The sequence below is a fragment of the Cyprinus carpio genome, chromosome A8, assembly GCF_018340385.1.
Source record: "Cyprinus carpio isolate SPL01 chromosome A8, ASM1834038v1, whole genome shotgun sequence".
Lineage (NCBI taxonomy): Eukaryota > Metazoa > Chordata > Actinopteri > Cypriniformes > Cyprinidae > Cyprinus > Cyprinus carpio.
In genome coordinates this window covers 12,870,766-12,885,814 of record NC_056579.1, presented here as the reverse complement: position 1 = coordinate 12,885,814, position 15,049 = coordinate 12,870,766, and the positions used below count along the sequence as shown (strand labels likewise).

Genomic DNA, 15,049 nt, shown 5'->3' with positions numbered 1-15,049 from the left:
AGACAACACAACATTATAATGTAATTGTCAGATGATGGAAAGTTAATCTTAAGTGGCAACAGATGTCATCTAAATGTGAAAAGAGCAGTATGGACAGTTAAATATTACAATGCATCGTTATTGGTCAATATTGGGTAACATTTTGAATGAAAGTGTGCCTCACCCTTGCGGTGTCTGTGTGTGAGTCCATTCTCATCTCCGCTGGTCAGCGCTGCGTCTTGTTGGTTGTTATTAGCTGCATCCTTGCTGTAGTCGCCCCCTAGTCGGCGCTCTGAGCCCCATTTCTGCAGTGAATGTGCCTCGCAGCCTTCCAGCGCTGGCCAATAGGAGAGCAGGTCATTGCCATCCAGATCTGACACATAAACAATTCCATACACTAACAGTTGGGTTTATACACTAAAGTTTCTGCGCTCCTTTGGCTTCGATACCAATGACACAGACAACTGCAACAATAATATTGGTACCTTTTCCACTGTTGTGGGTGGGCTCTGTGAGTAAACGTTCGCTGTGACCAGTCCGTTTGAAGCGTCGCTGGATGCGTCCACGCAGGCGCACGTTGTCCTCACTCTCTGATGATGGGATGGACAAACTCCGCTCCTCTTCCAGTGAGAGATCAGAATCTGAGTCTGAGTCCTCACCTGACAGACGGTCAGAAGAAAAGGCAAACTAAATGACACAAATTCTGGCAAGACATGGTCACAAACACTAGAATATTACAAGTAAAGAATGACTATCAAGCAGCTAACGAGTGTGTGTAAGTGTGAATACGTACATGCATGCAGGTTATTGTGTGTTAGTGTACCTCCGTTGCGGTGAAACATTGCCACGTCCAGGTCAGTGGCCCCTGTGTGACCAAGAGTGTGCTCTAGAGTCTGCCGTGCCAACAGATTCTCCCTAAGAAAAAAATATATGCCAAATTTTAGGCTTTCAGTTTGCTACATACAGATACATACAGTAGGTAGTCAAGCAAAATGCCTACATGTTTACATCTGTTTTCACCGTTCAGCAAATTATGTACAATGTAAAAAAAAAAGAAAGAAAAAGAAAGTGATATACAATCTACAGTTGATATTGAACAGTATATTATCAGCATAAAAATTTGAGTAAATAGTTTACACTTACAAAACTTTACATGAATTGACAATGAACATATTTTCGCAGTTAGTTCATCAAAACTATCATTAAAGTGTAACCAATATTTTCCTTTTATTTCATGACCCTTCTTTATTTTAAAGTGTGTCTACTTTGAGGTATAAATTATTTAAAGTATTTTGAATCTCAAATTGATGTGTTGACAGACCTTGCACTGCTGACTGATGAGACTGTTGAAGCTCCCAGTGTGATCCGGTGTAATCCACTCTGCTCCAGCAGGGAGGCGCTGTTGTATGGGTTTTGGCCCTGTACACATACAGCAGGTTACAATTCCACATGCTTATTTTCACTCCATGAAGTCAAATATGGGTTTGTGTCAATGATGTGTATGTGGCTGTGCATGTAGTGGGGGTCATATGTTAATATGTATGTTTGTGTTCACTAACAGTGATCTGTGGAGGTCTGGGAGGTTCTTCATTGGGGCTTTTCTTGCCCAGACAGGCCAGTTTCCAGGCCTCCTGCACTTCACAGTTCAGGAGAGTAAAAACCAACAGTACAGCCAATCCCTGAGACAGGAGAGTAGGAGCACAACTATCAAAGTGTACGGTGTAAAAAAATGCAAATATGACAATGACAAACTCAAGCACACAAACACACACAAAAGAAAGAGATGTGTAAGAGCCAGTACACACTTACCTGTACGCAACAGAGGACTATGAACAGGTAGTGGAACGCCAGGACACTGTTATTAACAGCCATAAGACCAAACAACCAAACACATGTACTCAATAATAACAGGAGGAAGGCACTGCGGATAGTAGAACTGAGAGATGGAGAGAGAAAAATAAAATTTGACACTCATTAATTGCATGTAGAAAAACATGCAGGAAAGAAGCACCACTGTAACCAGTATAACTTTTACAATTGTTGGAAAAGAAATAACAGTAAATAATATAATATAATACAATATAATATAATATATAATTAAATATAATAATTAGTATAGTTAAAATATTATAATAACATAATATAAAATAATAATGTTTTTGGGTTGGGGTGTGAAGAAAAAAAGCTTATTTTTAAATATCTTCTTTTTTTTTTTTTTAACAAAAATCCATACAGGTTTGGAACAATTTGAAGGCGAGTAAATGATGATGGAATTAAAAAAATTTTGGAGATCACCTAAATAATCCCCCTCCCATTTTCCATATTGAATGTTCCTGAACACATGCATGTTGTACTCACATCACAGGCAGCTTCTTTATCTCCTTCTGAGTGGGGTTACACGTCATACGCAGGACCATCAGAAACATCCCACCATTCATCTGTAAAACACAGAGAGTTGTCAATGTACTGTAGATGATCATTACAGTACTAAATACATCTAAAACACAGAACCAGAATTACAAAGGCATACTGTATAAAAATTCTTTAAATGGTGCAAACAACACATAAACACACTGAAGAGCACAATACCAGTATGACGACGCTAACTGGTCCCGCAAAGCTCCACATGAGCTTATCATACATGGAGATCCAGCAGAAATCTGGGTTGCCATACCCCTCTGGATCCAACCCGACTGCCAGGCCTGCAACACACATACATGTCACAGAGCATATCTGCATGAAAGCACACATATATGTATGTGTGTGTACACACCTGTAATGATAGCAGGGACTCCCCAGCCAATAGCATAGTAGAATCTCATGGCTCCGTAGTTGATGTTTCTTGCTTCTGTTTGCATTCGGTAAATGTGAAGAGCTTCCACAAAGAGCCACGCAAATGACGACATAAAGAAGTAATGCAGCAGAATTGCAACCACTGTGCACAGGAACTGTACCAATCAGAGAGAACCGGACAGAATGAACCAATTAGACAATAGAAAGACAAAAACAGCATATTGCATGGATATGCATTTTTTTTTTTTTTAAAACTATAGCCTAAAATAAAATAATAACAACAAATTAAAAGAACAAAAATTTAAAAGCTGAAGGTCAGCTAAATGTTTAATCATCATTCCTACATTAAAGTTAAAATGTAGTGTATAATTATATGACTCTCAAAAAGATTATTTTAACGTAAACAATGTGAAAAAGTATATAAATACATATGATATGATACTAAACACAAGTTATTAAAGGCCAAACTTTAATGTTCAAAATGCAACACTCAGTTTGATACAATATGAAGCAGGGGTCTCAGCTCTTTCTTTGTATTGTGTCCTTGGCCTAATAAAAGTGGGATACACTGTGGCCTAGTGGTTTTCAGTTGCGTTTGACTTATTAAGATGTGGTGTCAGCTCAAACCATTTCCTGATCTCATTCCCATAATTTTCTGAATGCTCTCTGCAGTACATGTCCAAAAAAAGAGAATCTAAGCTCCAAAGTCAATGCACGCAAGCAAAGTCAATGTTTGAGAGAGAAGATGAATTATGAATGAACACATACTCTATCACATACACACTCACATCCCAGTACAGCTGTTGAAATGAATGTACTCAGCAGTAATAGGCTTTTAGTGTGAGTGGTTTGCACTCCTGAGAATAAAGTTAAAAATGGTGTTAACCTGCGTTAGAAAGAGAACAAATGTGTGAGTGTCAGACTGAGGATGAGAGAAATACAGAGAAAGCGTCTGTGTCGAGAAAAGTGTCTGGTTCCCAGCTCACTGTGTGGTATAAGTGGTTTTTGTACCATATTGCACTAATGGCTAATATGTCAGTTTCTGAATGACAAATCATATTCAAGCTGTCAAGTTCTTTATCCTGACACTCAGCTCACTTTCTACTGAATTATTCATGATCTTTAATACCTGCTGTTACATTTGCCTTTATAAAAGCTTTAAAATATGAAGTGGTCTCCAAACGTCTGAGACCACAGTGAAAATCTGGGATTTTTTTTTTTAATACAATAAAAAGCTATAACAGATCTTGACCAAAAGGGTACAAAGCTATAGGATCCTGACATTTTAAAACAATGAAAAATTATGAATTTATTATATGATTAAGTTTTTTTACTATATATATATAAGTTTTTTTACTATATATATATATGTGTGTGTGTGTGTGTGTGTTTGTTTGTGTGTGTGTAATGTTTGCTTTTTACATTTAATAATATTACAAATTTATTATATTTAATATTATCATATATTTAAATAGAAAATATATTATATATTTTTAATTTTTTACAAATTTGTGACTTTTGATTTATATTGTTTGAATCAACATTGTATTTTATCAACATAACATTGTGAAATATTATCACAATGTAAAATATTTTAATATGATTTAAAATGTAATTTATTCCTGTGATGGCAAAGCTGAATATTCAGCAGTCATTATGCCAATCTTCAGTGTCACATGATCTTTAGGAAATCATTCTATTATGCTAATTTACTGCTCAGGAAACATTTATTATTCTTATCAGTGTTGATTATTAACAGTTGTGCTGCTTAATATTTTTTTGGAAGCCATGATACATTTATTTTTAGGATTCTTAAAAAATAAAAAGTTCAAAAGAATAGCATTTATTTGAAATAGAAAATCCTAAAAAAAAAAATCCTAAAAAATGAATGTAAAAAATTATAAATGCCTTTCATGTTACTTCTGAACAATTTAAAGCAGATTTATGTATGTATGTATGTATGTATTTATTTATATTTTGGACAATGCACATTATTCAGCACGAAGGAGACTACACAGATTGTGTGTGTTTGTTGAAATGTTTTTGTCTTCCAGCCCACCCAAACTTTCTTTGTCTGTCTCACTAACCCACATTTAGATTCAGACGCAGACAGACATGTCTCTTCTCTGACCTGTTGTTCCGTCTGGTTGATGCCCAGCAGGTATGTGAGGTGAGAGAGTAGAGTAGCGGCAGCCATGTTGGAATGAATGCTGCGTGTGTTTGATTTCAGTCCCCTCAGGCACGATAAAACCACCACAGTTAGCAACAACGCCGCCATGGAAACTGAGAGCGAGGAGTACGTTACTATGGCGAGGGTCTCCAGGTCACCCTCTAACTGCTGCTTAGCAATCAGATAGAAAGAGAGAGAGAGAGAGAGAGAGAGAAGGGAAAAGATATCAGCAACGGTGCTTATGCTGAAGGAGATGTCACTATGGAACATCCTGTTGCTATGTAGTATTATGTTCTTGAAAAAACGAATAAATGTGAAGATTTTTGTAAAGAATAGCTTTTCAAATTATGTGGCCTTGATCATTCTTTGTTCTGTGTGTGTGTGTGTGTGTGTGTGTGTGTGTGTGTGTGTGTGTGTGTGTGTGTGTGTGTGTGTGTGTGTGTGTGTGTGTGTATGTACATTACCTCTCTCTGTGAGCTGTCCATAAGGACTCCAAAAGTTCCCAGTCTGTGGCACTGACAGCGAACATGTGACGTGTTCCTATACACCACACTACAGTCCCTCACAGTCCAGCAGCCTCCTGCTGATACACTGAACACACACATTCAGAGCATTTACCAGTTAATCCTTACAATAAGACTGCCATTCAAAGGTTTGGGGTCTGTAGGATTTTTTAAAATGTCAAACAAGCTGATCAAAAATTAAACAGTAATAACAGTAAAATTGTGAAATATTTTTACAATTTAAAATAACTGTTTTCTAATTTAATATATTTTAAAATATAATTTATTCCTGTGACAACAAAACAGCTATTAATCCTGTCTTCAGTGTCACATAATCCTTATATCCTCATATCTTATAATATGCTGATTTAGTGCTCAAGAAACATTTTTTATTATTATAAATGTTGAAAACAGATTTTTTTTGCTGCTTAATATTTTGTGGAAACCATAATTGATTATAAATAATGTATCATGGTAAGGGAGATTAAAAAAATAATCAAAAGTGACAGTAGAGATTTCTATTAAAAAAAAAAAGGTAAATAATAAGAACCATTATTATTAACTGACCACCAAATCAGTGTATTAGAATTAAGTATTAAAGTCTGTGTAAAGGCAATTCAGAGAATTGTTTCTAAACACATTAAAACACATTACAAAGTCTGTGAACTATGTAGTACAGATTTTTTGAGCGGGCCTGAAATCATGTCTCGATGACGCACCGGAGCCACTGAGCATGGCCCTTCCCCTAACCCTCGATGAGCATGGCCACTGAGCATGGCCCTAACACTAGCACACAAACCCTAGTGTGAAATAATAGTGATGTGGCATGTAGCCAAATATGGTGTCCCATTCTCTGAATTTGTGCACACAAACCATGAACACACACCCAGAGCAGTGGGCAACCATTTTTGCTGCGGCACCCAGGAACCCTTTCTCAAGGGTCTCACCTCAGAGCGCTGCTCATTCACTCCCCCCACCGACAATCCCAGCCGGCATGAGACTCGAAGTCCAGTTCTCTAACCATTAGGCCACGACTGCCCCACAAGCCTATTAGCGCATTAGCATCAGTAGTTTGCCCGCTCAATCACGTATTGCTGTCATTACCATTAGTTACTACAGCCTACAGTTTGCTAGCTAGCTATGCTTTCGTCGCGTAAATCCATATTATCTAGTTGCGATAATTTACAAAACAGCTCAGTCTCCTTATTTAAATTTTCTAAAAACGATGATCTTGTGATGATTCATTTTGTGAAGAGCCACCTGTAATGGTTTGGTCAATCGATGGTGCTTTAAAAGTGGTTTTGTTTGTCCTTGAGACATGAAATTGATTAAATAAAGACAGCGCACACACACTTACGAGCTGCTGTGATTCCACTGCACACACAGTGGTTTGCTGCGGTTGCTGGTCTCCAGAAGAAGAAACTCCAGCAGGACCGGAGTGTCCAGAAAACCCTCCACGAATGTCTGGTTATTATACACAGAAACACTCACAACAGGCGAGTTCAACACAGGGTGTCTGGGTAACCTGCAGAGAGGTGCAAGCATTGTTAGAAAGACAATCACACTCACATATGAGTATGTGACAATACACACATTGTCAGACTCTCAAGTGATCCCATGTGCTGTTTATCTTTAGTGTAACACTTTCTAACCTGACGCCGCGACGGTCTGTGTGGTATTTAGAGGGAAGTGCGGCCCCTAGGCTTCGATAAATGAGGAGGATGACAATGGAGACCGGTGCTTCTTGCAGTGACAAAGAACGCCGCGCTGTTGTTGCTTCTAGCGTCTGATTGGCCAACAGGTTCACAGGGCCAGCAGGAGATGGAGCTGAAACTAAACAGATTCATTGCTCAATGCTTTTAAGCCTTGTAAGTGGGCTTAAAGAATGTATATATGTGAGACTCACAGAAGTTGCGCTGTGGCACTAGTGCAGTAGGGGGCAGCACAACATGTGTGTGAGCATCCCAAAGTGCTTGACCTCGGAACAGAGTACTGTGATACCGTGGAAACCGTCGCCGCACGTGTGTGTGGTTGTCAACACGATCCAGAGTCATGACTGCAAAATACAAACACACACACTGCGTAAACTGCAGGATTCTTTTAATAGATCTGCTCTCTGTAGTGCTGCAGTTTTTCTGCCGTAGGTGCACACTGCAGGTGTTAGTCTCACATTAATCTTTCTCAACTTCACCTCACACTGCACATGACAGATTATTTTCAATGTTTACTTTTTCTTCAGAGTGGAAGTGCTGTGGTTGTCACATACAACATTAATATTTACTGGACTGAAGCAACTTAATATGCCACATATTATTTAAAAAATACACAAAAATATATTAAATATAAATATGAATAATATATTATAAGTAATATAATTATTAATAAGTATTATGCCCATCAAAGTGGTATTTGGTGCACAAGTAACACTTCCTTTTTTGATCTGTACTTTCTCTGATGAACAGAAAGTTCAAAAGAACATAATTTATTTGAAATATATTTTTTTTAATAAGAATAATAATGTAAAAATCAATTGAATGTGTCCTTGCTGAATAAAAGTAATTACTTCTTTTGTATGTGTTTGTTGTGTATTGATGCTGACCGATGTTTGGGGCGACAAGTGCCACAGGATTGAGGTAGGTCTGTTTCATGTTCTGGGCAAGTATGCGGGCGTACTGCTCCAACAGATCGGCCAATCCCGCCGCTCCAGTCTGACCTGAACTTTGACCCCTCCACAACGCAGCACTGCCCGGACTCAACAAAACACTACAGCCTCGCAACACATTCTGCAGATGGAGACAGAACAAAGTAAGACGTTAATCAACTAGACTCAATAAAATTCAAATGTCAAATTTCTAGCTATTCACCAGTTCCCTAAGGTAATGCCCACCTCATTGAAATGTGCATCCTGAGTGGCTGTCAAACCAAAGCCTGACTGGAGGCTCTCAAAGGTCAGGAGGCGAGACAGCAGCCGCTCGGCTATCTGAACGTCATTTCCATAGAGACGGGTTGTTGCCTCTGTGACATCACGAAGCTGATGGGCCAGTTTTTTCTCAATGATGGTGTTGAGTTCTGTCTCATTTCTCTCTAATGCCTCCAGCTACATACACACAATGAAAAAATGTTTATGTAATATAGACAACCAGCTTCAATACTGTGTGCATGACTGTGGCAGTTATGGATCTTAGACCTGTTTCACACATCCTGTGTCAACGTGAATGTGTATTCAATTCATTTCTGATAATTAAGCAGTTTGAAGCTACACTTTTGAGTTTTGGTTCAGTTTTGTGTAGAATAATGATTTTTGGAAATTATATAAATATAAGTATTTCATGAGTGACAATTCTCAAAGGCCATATCCTAAGAATATGTTTATATTAAGAATATGCTCTGTTAAAATAATTATCAGGGATGATATTGGATTTTTAAAAATGTTTTGGTTAATACTGAATATTAGAAATTGTGCATGCCCATTTCCCCTATTTTTTACAATTAAATTAGCTTTGCTCTAATAACATGTCATACATAATTAAAATGAATCTTTTAAAACACATTCATAATTTAATAAGACTGTTAAAAGTAATCTTAAATCAAAATATATATATATATATTTTTCATACAGCACATTTTAATGTTATAGTATCTAAGTTCATTTAAAAATGGCTCATTTTAATTTTATTTAAATAATATTAATATACATTTTATACAGTAAATTATCAGGCATGAAAATAATTTTATATTATAAATTATATAGAATTTTAATATTTATGAATCCCTACAAAATCTTCAATATAGTAACCCAGAAAATTATTCTGTGAAATAATTAATAAATTAAATAAATAAATAAATATGTATGAAACAGGCCTCATTACAGTAAATAGATAAATGTGCAGGTGTAGTTTCTCACAGCTGTGTTTAGCTCCACAAAAGGAGGAGAAGTGCAGTTGTACAGATCAGGGTCCAGCCATCCTCTCTCTCCATCACAGTGCCGAATCGCAGTTCCCCAAAAAGAGATGAACTAATGCTTTAGATGGACTTCAAAAAAGACAAATGAAAGACACAGATGTGAATATACACACTCACCTACTGATCCTTTGGGACAGGGGACAGCAGCAGGCAGATTGAACTTTGTTCTGGGCCACCAGATTGCTGATGTTATGGTCTTTGGACAACCATCATAGATTACTAAGAAAAGCAGGTGAAGAAATGATTAACAAATATGGAGAGAACAAGGGATTAATGGTTGGATGGATGGGTACAGTATTTACCTTCACAGCCTGTTTGTGTGACCTCAGCAAATGGATTGTCACACATGTTACACTGTCTGCCAATCACACCGGGTTGGCACTGGCACTGGCCGCTCTCAGGGTCACATGACCTTGAGGAGGAGCCCACTGGGTAGCAGTCACATGGCAGGCAGCTGTCACTGCCCCGCTGTCGGTAATGAAACTCCTGACACACACAAAAACATCCATAACTTATGCATTTACAACACAAACAGATAAAAATCACAAAGCATAGCGATTATAACATTCAACATATAACATTCAAAAGCCTGATAAGATTGTGTGTTCATGTTTTCCTTTGGGATTGGAGTGTAATATACGGACAATGAAAAGCCTAATATACAGCATGAGACTGAGTAAAGCTTTATTATAGCACCCCAGAGTGAGGAACACACTTCTCTAATCTTTTAATTACACTCAAACACACATACACACTAACCAATTAACACCTCCCTGACCAGCTATACTGTATGCACATTTACATATGAACATGTGGTCATTCACTCATAAAAATAGCACCAAATCAACTATAACCATTTAAAGAATAAAATGGAAAGGTATTAACTGTACATACTAGCAAAATGCATGTTTGTGAATACTGTATACAGGAAAACTGCAGAATAACACGCTGCTATTAAGAGGAGTTTGTGCAACCTTAAGAACCTAATTTTTTTAAAATATTTTTATAGCTGTAGTTGTCCAAATGATGATCTCAATTTAAAGATGTGATGCTTGGGCAGGTAATTCAGGTTTGCATCTGTAATGCAACATTTCCAATTCCTATTCTCCCTCATTTCCCCATTTTATTTGTGTACTCTATATACTGTATAGTAGTATATTCTTTAAAAATAAAACAGCAAATAAAGTAAACCTGGAAATGTGCCTATTAAATGTAAAATACGTTTTTAAAAAATGCATTGTAGATTCACCACAGGCTTTTCCTGAGAAACTTGTTTTTCACTCGCCTGAACCTCTGAGAAGGTCAGGAACATGAAGTTTTCTCTGAGGAGTTTAACACTCAGCATGTTTATGAAGCTGCTGGTTGTTGGAACAGCTTTTACTGTGACTGCTGATACTGAGACAGTATGGCCGTGTTCCTATGGAGTGTATAGAGCAGACTTGTGCTTGCCTTGTCTTATGTTACAGGAACTCTCTAAGAGGGTTAGGTATCTAAGCTTGCAGACATCTTTTCTTACACTGCCACAGCTCACACCAAACAAGTTAAAATACAGATTCAACACTGAAAATAATAACTAATTTTTCCTGTGCACCAAGTTTTCATGGATCATGTGACACTGAAGACTGGAGTAACGGCTTTCAAAAATTCAGCTTTGCCATCACGGGAATAAATTAAATGTCAAAATATGCAATATAAATATAATATAAAATACTTTAATCAAATAAATGCAGCCTTGGTGAGCATAAGAGATGTTTTTCAAAAACATAAAAAAAATCTTCCCAATCCCATACCTTCAAACCCTAATATATATTATGAATCTGAGATCTTTTTTTATTATTACTTTTTGGATGACCTATTCATTTAACATACAGTATAACAGTGCATGTGTACCTTGCAGTGGCAGTGTCCAGTGGTCTTATTGCAGTCGGTGTCAAAGCCTTTACTGGTTTCACAGTGACAGGGTCCACATGTCGGGCTGCCCCACCAACCCCGAGGACATTGCTGCTCGACCCTACAAACACACACACACACACACACACACACACACACACACACACACACACACACAGTTAGATTTGATCAAATACCTATGTATCTAGGGCAGATCTGACATAGAGAGCGAGACAGCGCGACATAGAGAGAGAGAGATGGAGCCAACAGATAAAAGGGAGCAGATGAGATTGCCGCTGTTGTGAAGGATTTGGCTGAGTGTGTGTGTGTGTGTGTTGGAGGTAGGGGTTGAATTAGGGTCACATGAGCCAAAGTCTGTCAGTAAACTTAAATCTACTTTCATCCGTTCAAAGCCAGCAAACCTTAAGCACACATGCGGCTAAGCAGAACAAATGCATCATTAACATGAACACAAACTTATTCACCATACACATCCAGCCTTTTGGATAAGCTTGAACATTGGATTAGTGTGACAGAAAACTCTCACACATGCACACAAATTCAGCCGTAAATCTGAATGCATCGATAAAGTCTTTGTCCATCTCTCACTGATTATCGTACCATTACATCTGCTTGTCAACTTATTAGAGATTATAGTCGGAATAAAAGTAACTAGGCTACAGGACAAATGAGGTATGCAGCGGAAATCCCTTTTTTCTGTATTTTCGTCTTGTTTCCCAGCAAAAACGGCAAAATCTATGTTTTCTTGAAAAACTTGAAGTACAATTATTTTTGCACCATATTAGAATTAGAACCGATTTCTGATTAAAACAAGGGGGAAAAAATAAATAAATAATAAATAAAACAAAATTTATTTTCTTTGGGGTATGTTTAGATATTGCTACTGAGCAGGACAAAAACAATATTTAAGAAACCGTGCATGTAATGATTCCGTAGTGATGTGTGTGTGCATTTGTGCTCATGTAATTGTGCATACAAGTGGTGTGTATGAATGTGTACCTGTGTTGACAGTACTGTCCGTAGTGATTGTCCTCACAGTCACAGATATATCCATGTGAGGAGCTGGGCTTCCTGTGACACTTTGCTTGATTTTCACATGGGTTCAGCTGACATGCATCCATACAGCTTTTACCATAGAATCCTGTATATGAAAAATGTAAACGGTTACAACACAATTTTTTTTTCAATGTTAAAGTACTTTCTCAGCCATTCATAGGTTTATTTCACTGCAAAGTATAAACAGTGTGACTGCTATCACAGAGTTGGCTCAACCAGTGATGTGAGTTTGGGGCGGGGCTATCTGTTTGACCGACCAATGGCAGATCAGAACAACAGTCTGAGTCACAAGTTTCAGTGTGAACTGTTTTGTGAACATACTGTACAACAATGTAATGCAGGATGAAGCAGTGCCAAATATATTGGATGTGACAGCAAATCCTCAGTTTGTTACTCATTTCACATGGCTTATAAGCACAGAAGCAAAAAAAAAACCTAAAAAAAAAAAAACTGCCTGTTTAAAGTGTCAAAAGGCAAAAAAACCATGACTAACATTATAGATGGATCTCAGGGGGAAAAAATAATGCAATAAAAATATATGATAAAAAGAAATTCATCCTAGAAAATAAAGCAAAAGATACACACGCCCCAATTAAAGCTACAACAACAAAATATACTTGAGGGAAAAAACAGCACGCACCTCACATGCATATTTATTGAATTCAAGGAACTGAAAGTATGTCACTCTCTATTCAAAACAACCAACAAAACAGCATAGCCTTGATCTCTCCTTTACAAGAGTCATATAGAAAAGGCTCCATCTGCATGATGACTGATCCACAAACACAATAACCCCCTTTCTCTCTCTCGCTCTCTTTCAGCAGGGAGATGTTTGAACTACTGTGCAAAAGTGTGTGCAAACCCTATTAAGATGAATGAAAAAAGCTCACTAATCAGAAATGGAATGCAGGAATACAATCATATGCTCTTCTGATGAAGCCTTCCACTGCTTTGAATGGTAAGGAAGTCACTCCAAGATTACCATAAAGTCCTCAGAAAAAAGCAACTTTATTCAACACACTCAGAACTAGCAGGCTGCAGTACTGAGACTTATTAAAACTGTTAAATTATGTATGGGAGAGATGTTTCTCTTCTCCAATTTAGGCACTCTTAGCACTCTGGGTGTGAGGGAGAGAGAGGGGGTGGGGGAGAGAGATGTTGTACGTGTGGGTTTACTCTACCAGGAGGAGGTCTGAGAAATTAATTCAGAGTTTATTAGGGGAGTCTTTGATTTCTCTTTCTGCACAGCACTATTAACAACACTGGGCTGATGCAATTCTAACAGCATGATAATGAAGTGAACGAGTCTGTATCTTCATTTAGATGTGATGGGAGCTCTTACCAACACAAGCACTTGTAAATGTATATCATGTATTGTACTCTGTTTGGGTGAACTGTCAGACTGTTGACAAAAGGTACTGATATGCTCTATGTATTATTAATACACATACTATGTATTATTAATACACATACTGTACAGATGTCTGTCATCACACTTAAAACTGAAAAAAAAAATACATGTGGGATTCAATAACCAATTTAGAAATACGTAAAATTTTCGTATACTGAATGTTTAAAAAAAAAAAGAAGTAGAATTTTGTGCTTCTGAGTTTAATCAGATATGTTGATTTGTGATTGATTATATGTACTCCTTTGTGCAGACCGCAAGATGTTCTTCTTCCACTGAAGTACAAGCTGCTCTTTGGATCTTTCTCAAATCATGGCATGATCACCAATTTTTCACAAACTTTTAAAATTCATGCAGCTCGAGTGCTGCTGTCAATTAAGCAAAAGAGACACACCTAATACTGAAATGTTCAGTTCAACTTTTCATTAAACATATTAATTCTGTACATTTTGCATCCAATGATCATAATCCACATCTTACCTGGTTCACAAACACATGTGTGTCGATCCCATTCATCTGTGCATTGGCTACGGGCGGGACAAAGGTAGGAGTTACACGGGTTGCCAACATTACAGCCAGTCTCAACCTTGATGGATCTGGTAGGGCGGGGCAATGCAGGGGAATCAGGACGCACCCCCAGACGCACCCCCTGAGGACACATACCGGAACATACAGCACACAGACATAAGTATGCATCCCAATCAATGACACATAAAAAAACAACAACACTTTGTTCAAATAAATTTGATCAAAATCCTTGCTGAGCATCATAGACATATTTAAAAAAAACACAAATAAAATGAATTATAATACAATTAAAATTATAATATTATTAATAAAAGTTAATAATAATAAAATTAAAGTTCTTTTTTCTAATAAATTAAATGGAAATTATAATATACCTGGTAAATGTTTTGCTGACTGCACATTTGAAGGAACTTTTATATTATGTCTGTTCTCTAAATTCTCATTAATTATTCAACTAATTGTCTGCTTGTTAAAATCTAATGACACCATTAGGAATTCATAACTACCAATAATTCATACATTGAAGAAGGCCGCAGAAGCCGAAGTGTGGTGAGCACAGTTGAGATCATAACAGGTTATTATAAAAAGAGAATGCAAAAATGACTGAAAGTTACAAAGACACACCTGAATGCAGCCACGTATCCCATTTTGCACTTCTCCTGACCCTAAAACTCCACCCACATGCAGGTGCTTCACCTTTACACCATTAATCTCATTCCCAACAATGACTGTTCCCTG

General features: G+C 37.3%; 1 protein-coding gene across 4 annotated transcripts in view; it reads right to left on the bottom strand.

Moving 5' to 3' along the window:
* The window catches only part of LOC109095267 (cadherin EGF LAG seven-pass G-type receptor 3-like), a 41,878-nt gene that overhangs the window by 3,576 nt on the left and 23,253 nt on the right, over positions 1-15,049 (bottom strand). The window contains exons 12-34 of one of the 4 annotated variants that reach the window (XM_042762324.1): positions 14,936-15,046; positions 14,264-14,432; positions 12,319-12,460; positions 11,299-11,419; positions 9,711-9,894; positions 9,526-9,627; positions 9,350-9,444; positions 8,333-8,542; positions 8,045-8,228; positions 7,352-7,501; positions 7,098-7,278; positions 6,803-6,970; positions 5,407-5,533; positions 4,904-5,110; positions 2,753-2,927; positions 2,569-2,681; positions 2,338-2,417; positions 1,789-1,915; positions 1,539-1,658; positions 1,301-1,398; positions 773-894; positions 465-638; positions 164-316 (exon numbers count right to left, since the gene is read on the bottom strand). In XM_042762324.1, the coding sequence (XP_042618258.1) occupies positions 164-316; positions 465-638; positions 773-894; positions 1,301-1,398; positions 1,539-1,658; positions 1,789-1,915; positions 2,338-2,417; positions 2,569-2,681; positions 2,753-2,927; positions 4,904-5,110; positions 5,407-5,533; positions 6,803-6,970; positions 7,098-7,278; positions 7,352-7,501; positions 8,045-8,228; positions 8,333-8,542; positions 9,350-9,444; positions 9,526-9,627; positions 9,711-9,894; positions 11,299-11,419; positions 12,319-12,460; positions 14,264-14,432; positions 14,936-15,046 (3,313 nt within the window). Of the gene's footprint in view, positions 1-163; positions 353-464; positions 639-772; positions 895-1,300; positions 1,399-1,538; positions 1,659-1,788; positions 1,916-2,337; positions 2,418-2,568; positions 2,682-2,752; positions 2,928-4,903; positions 5,111-5,406; positions 5,534-6,802; positions 6,971-7,097; positions 7,279-7,351; positions 7,502-8,044; positions 8,229-8,332; positions 8,543-9,349; positions 9,445-9,525; positions 9,628-9,710; positions 9,895-11,298; positions 11,420-12,318; positions 12,461-14,263; positions 14,433-14,935; positions 15,047-15,049 lie in introns of all 4 variants that reach the window. The other 3 variants (XM_042762322.1, XM_042762321.1, XM_042762323.1) reach the window with 3 other exon arrangements.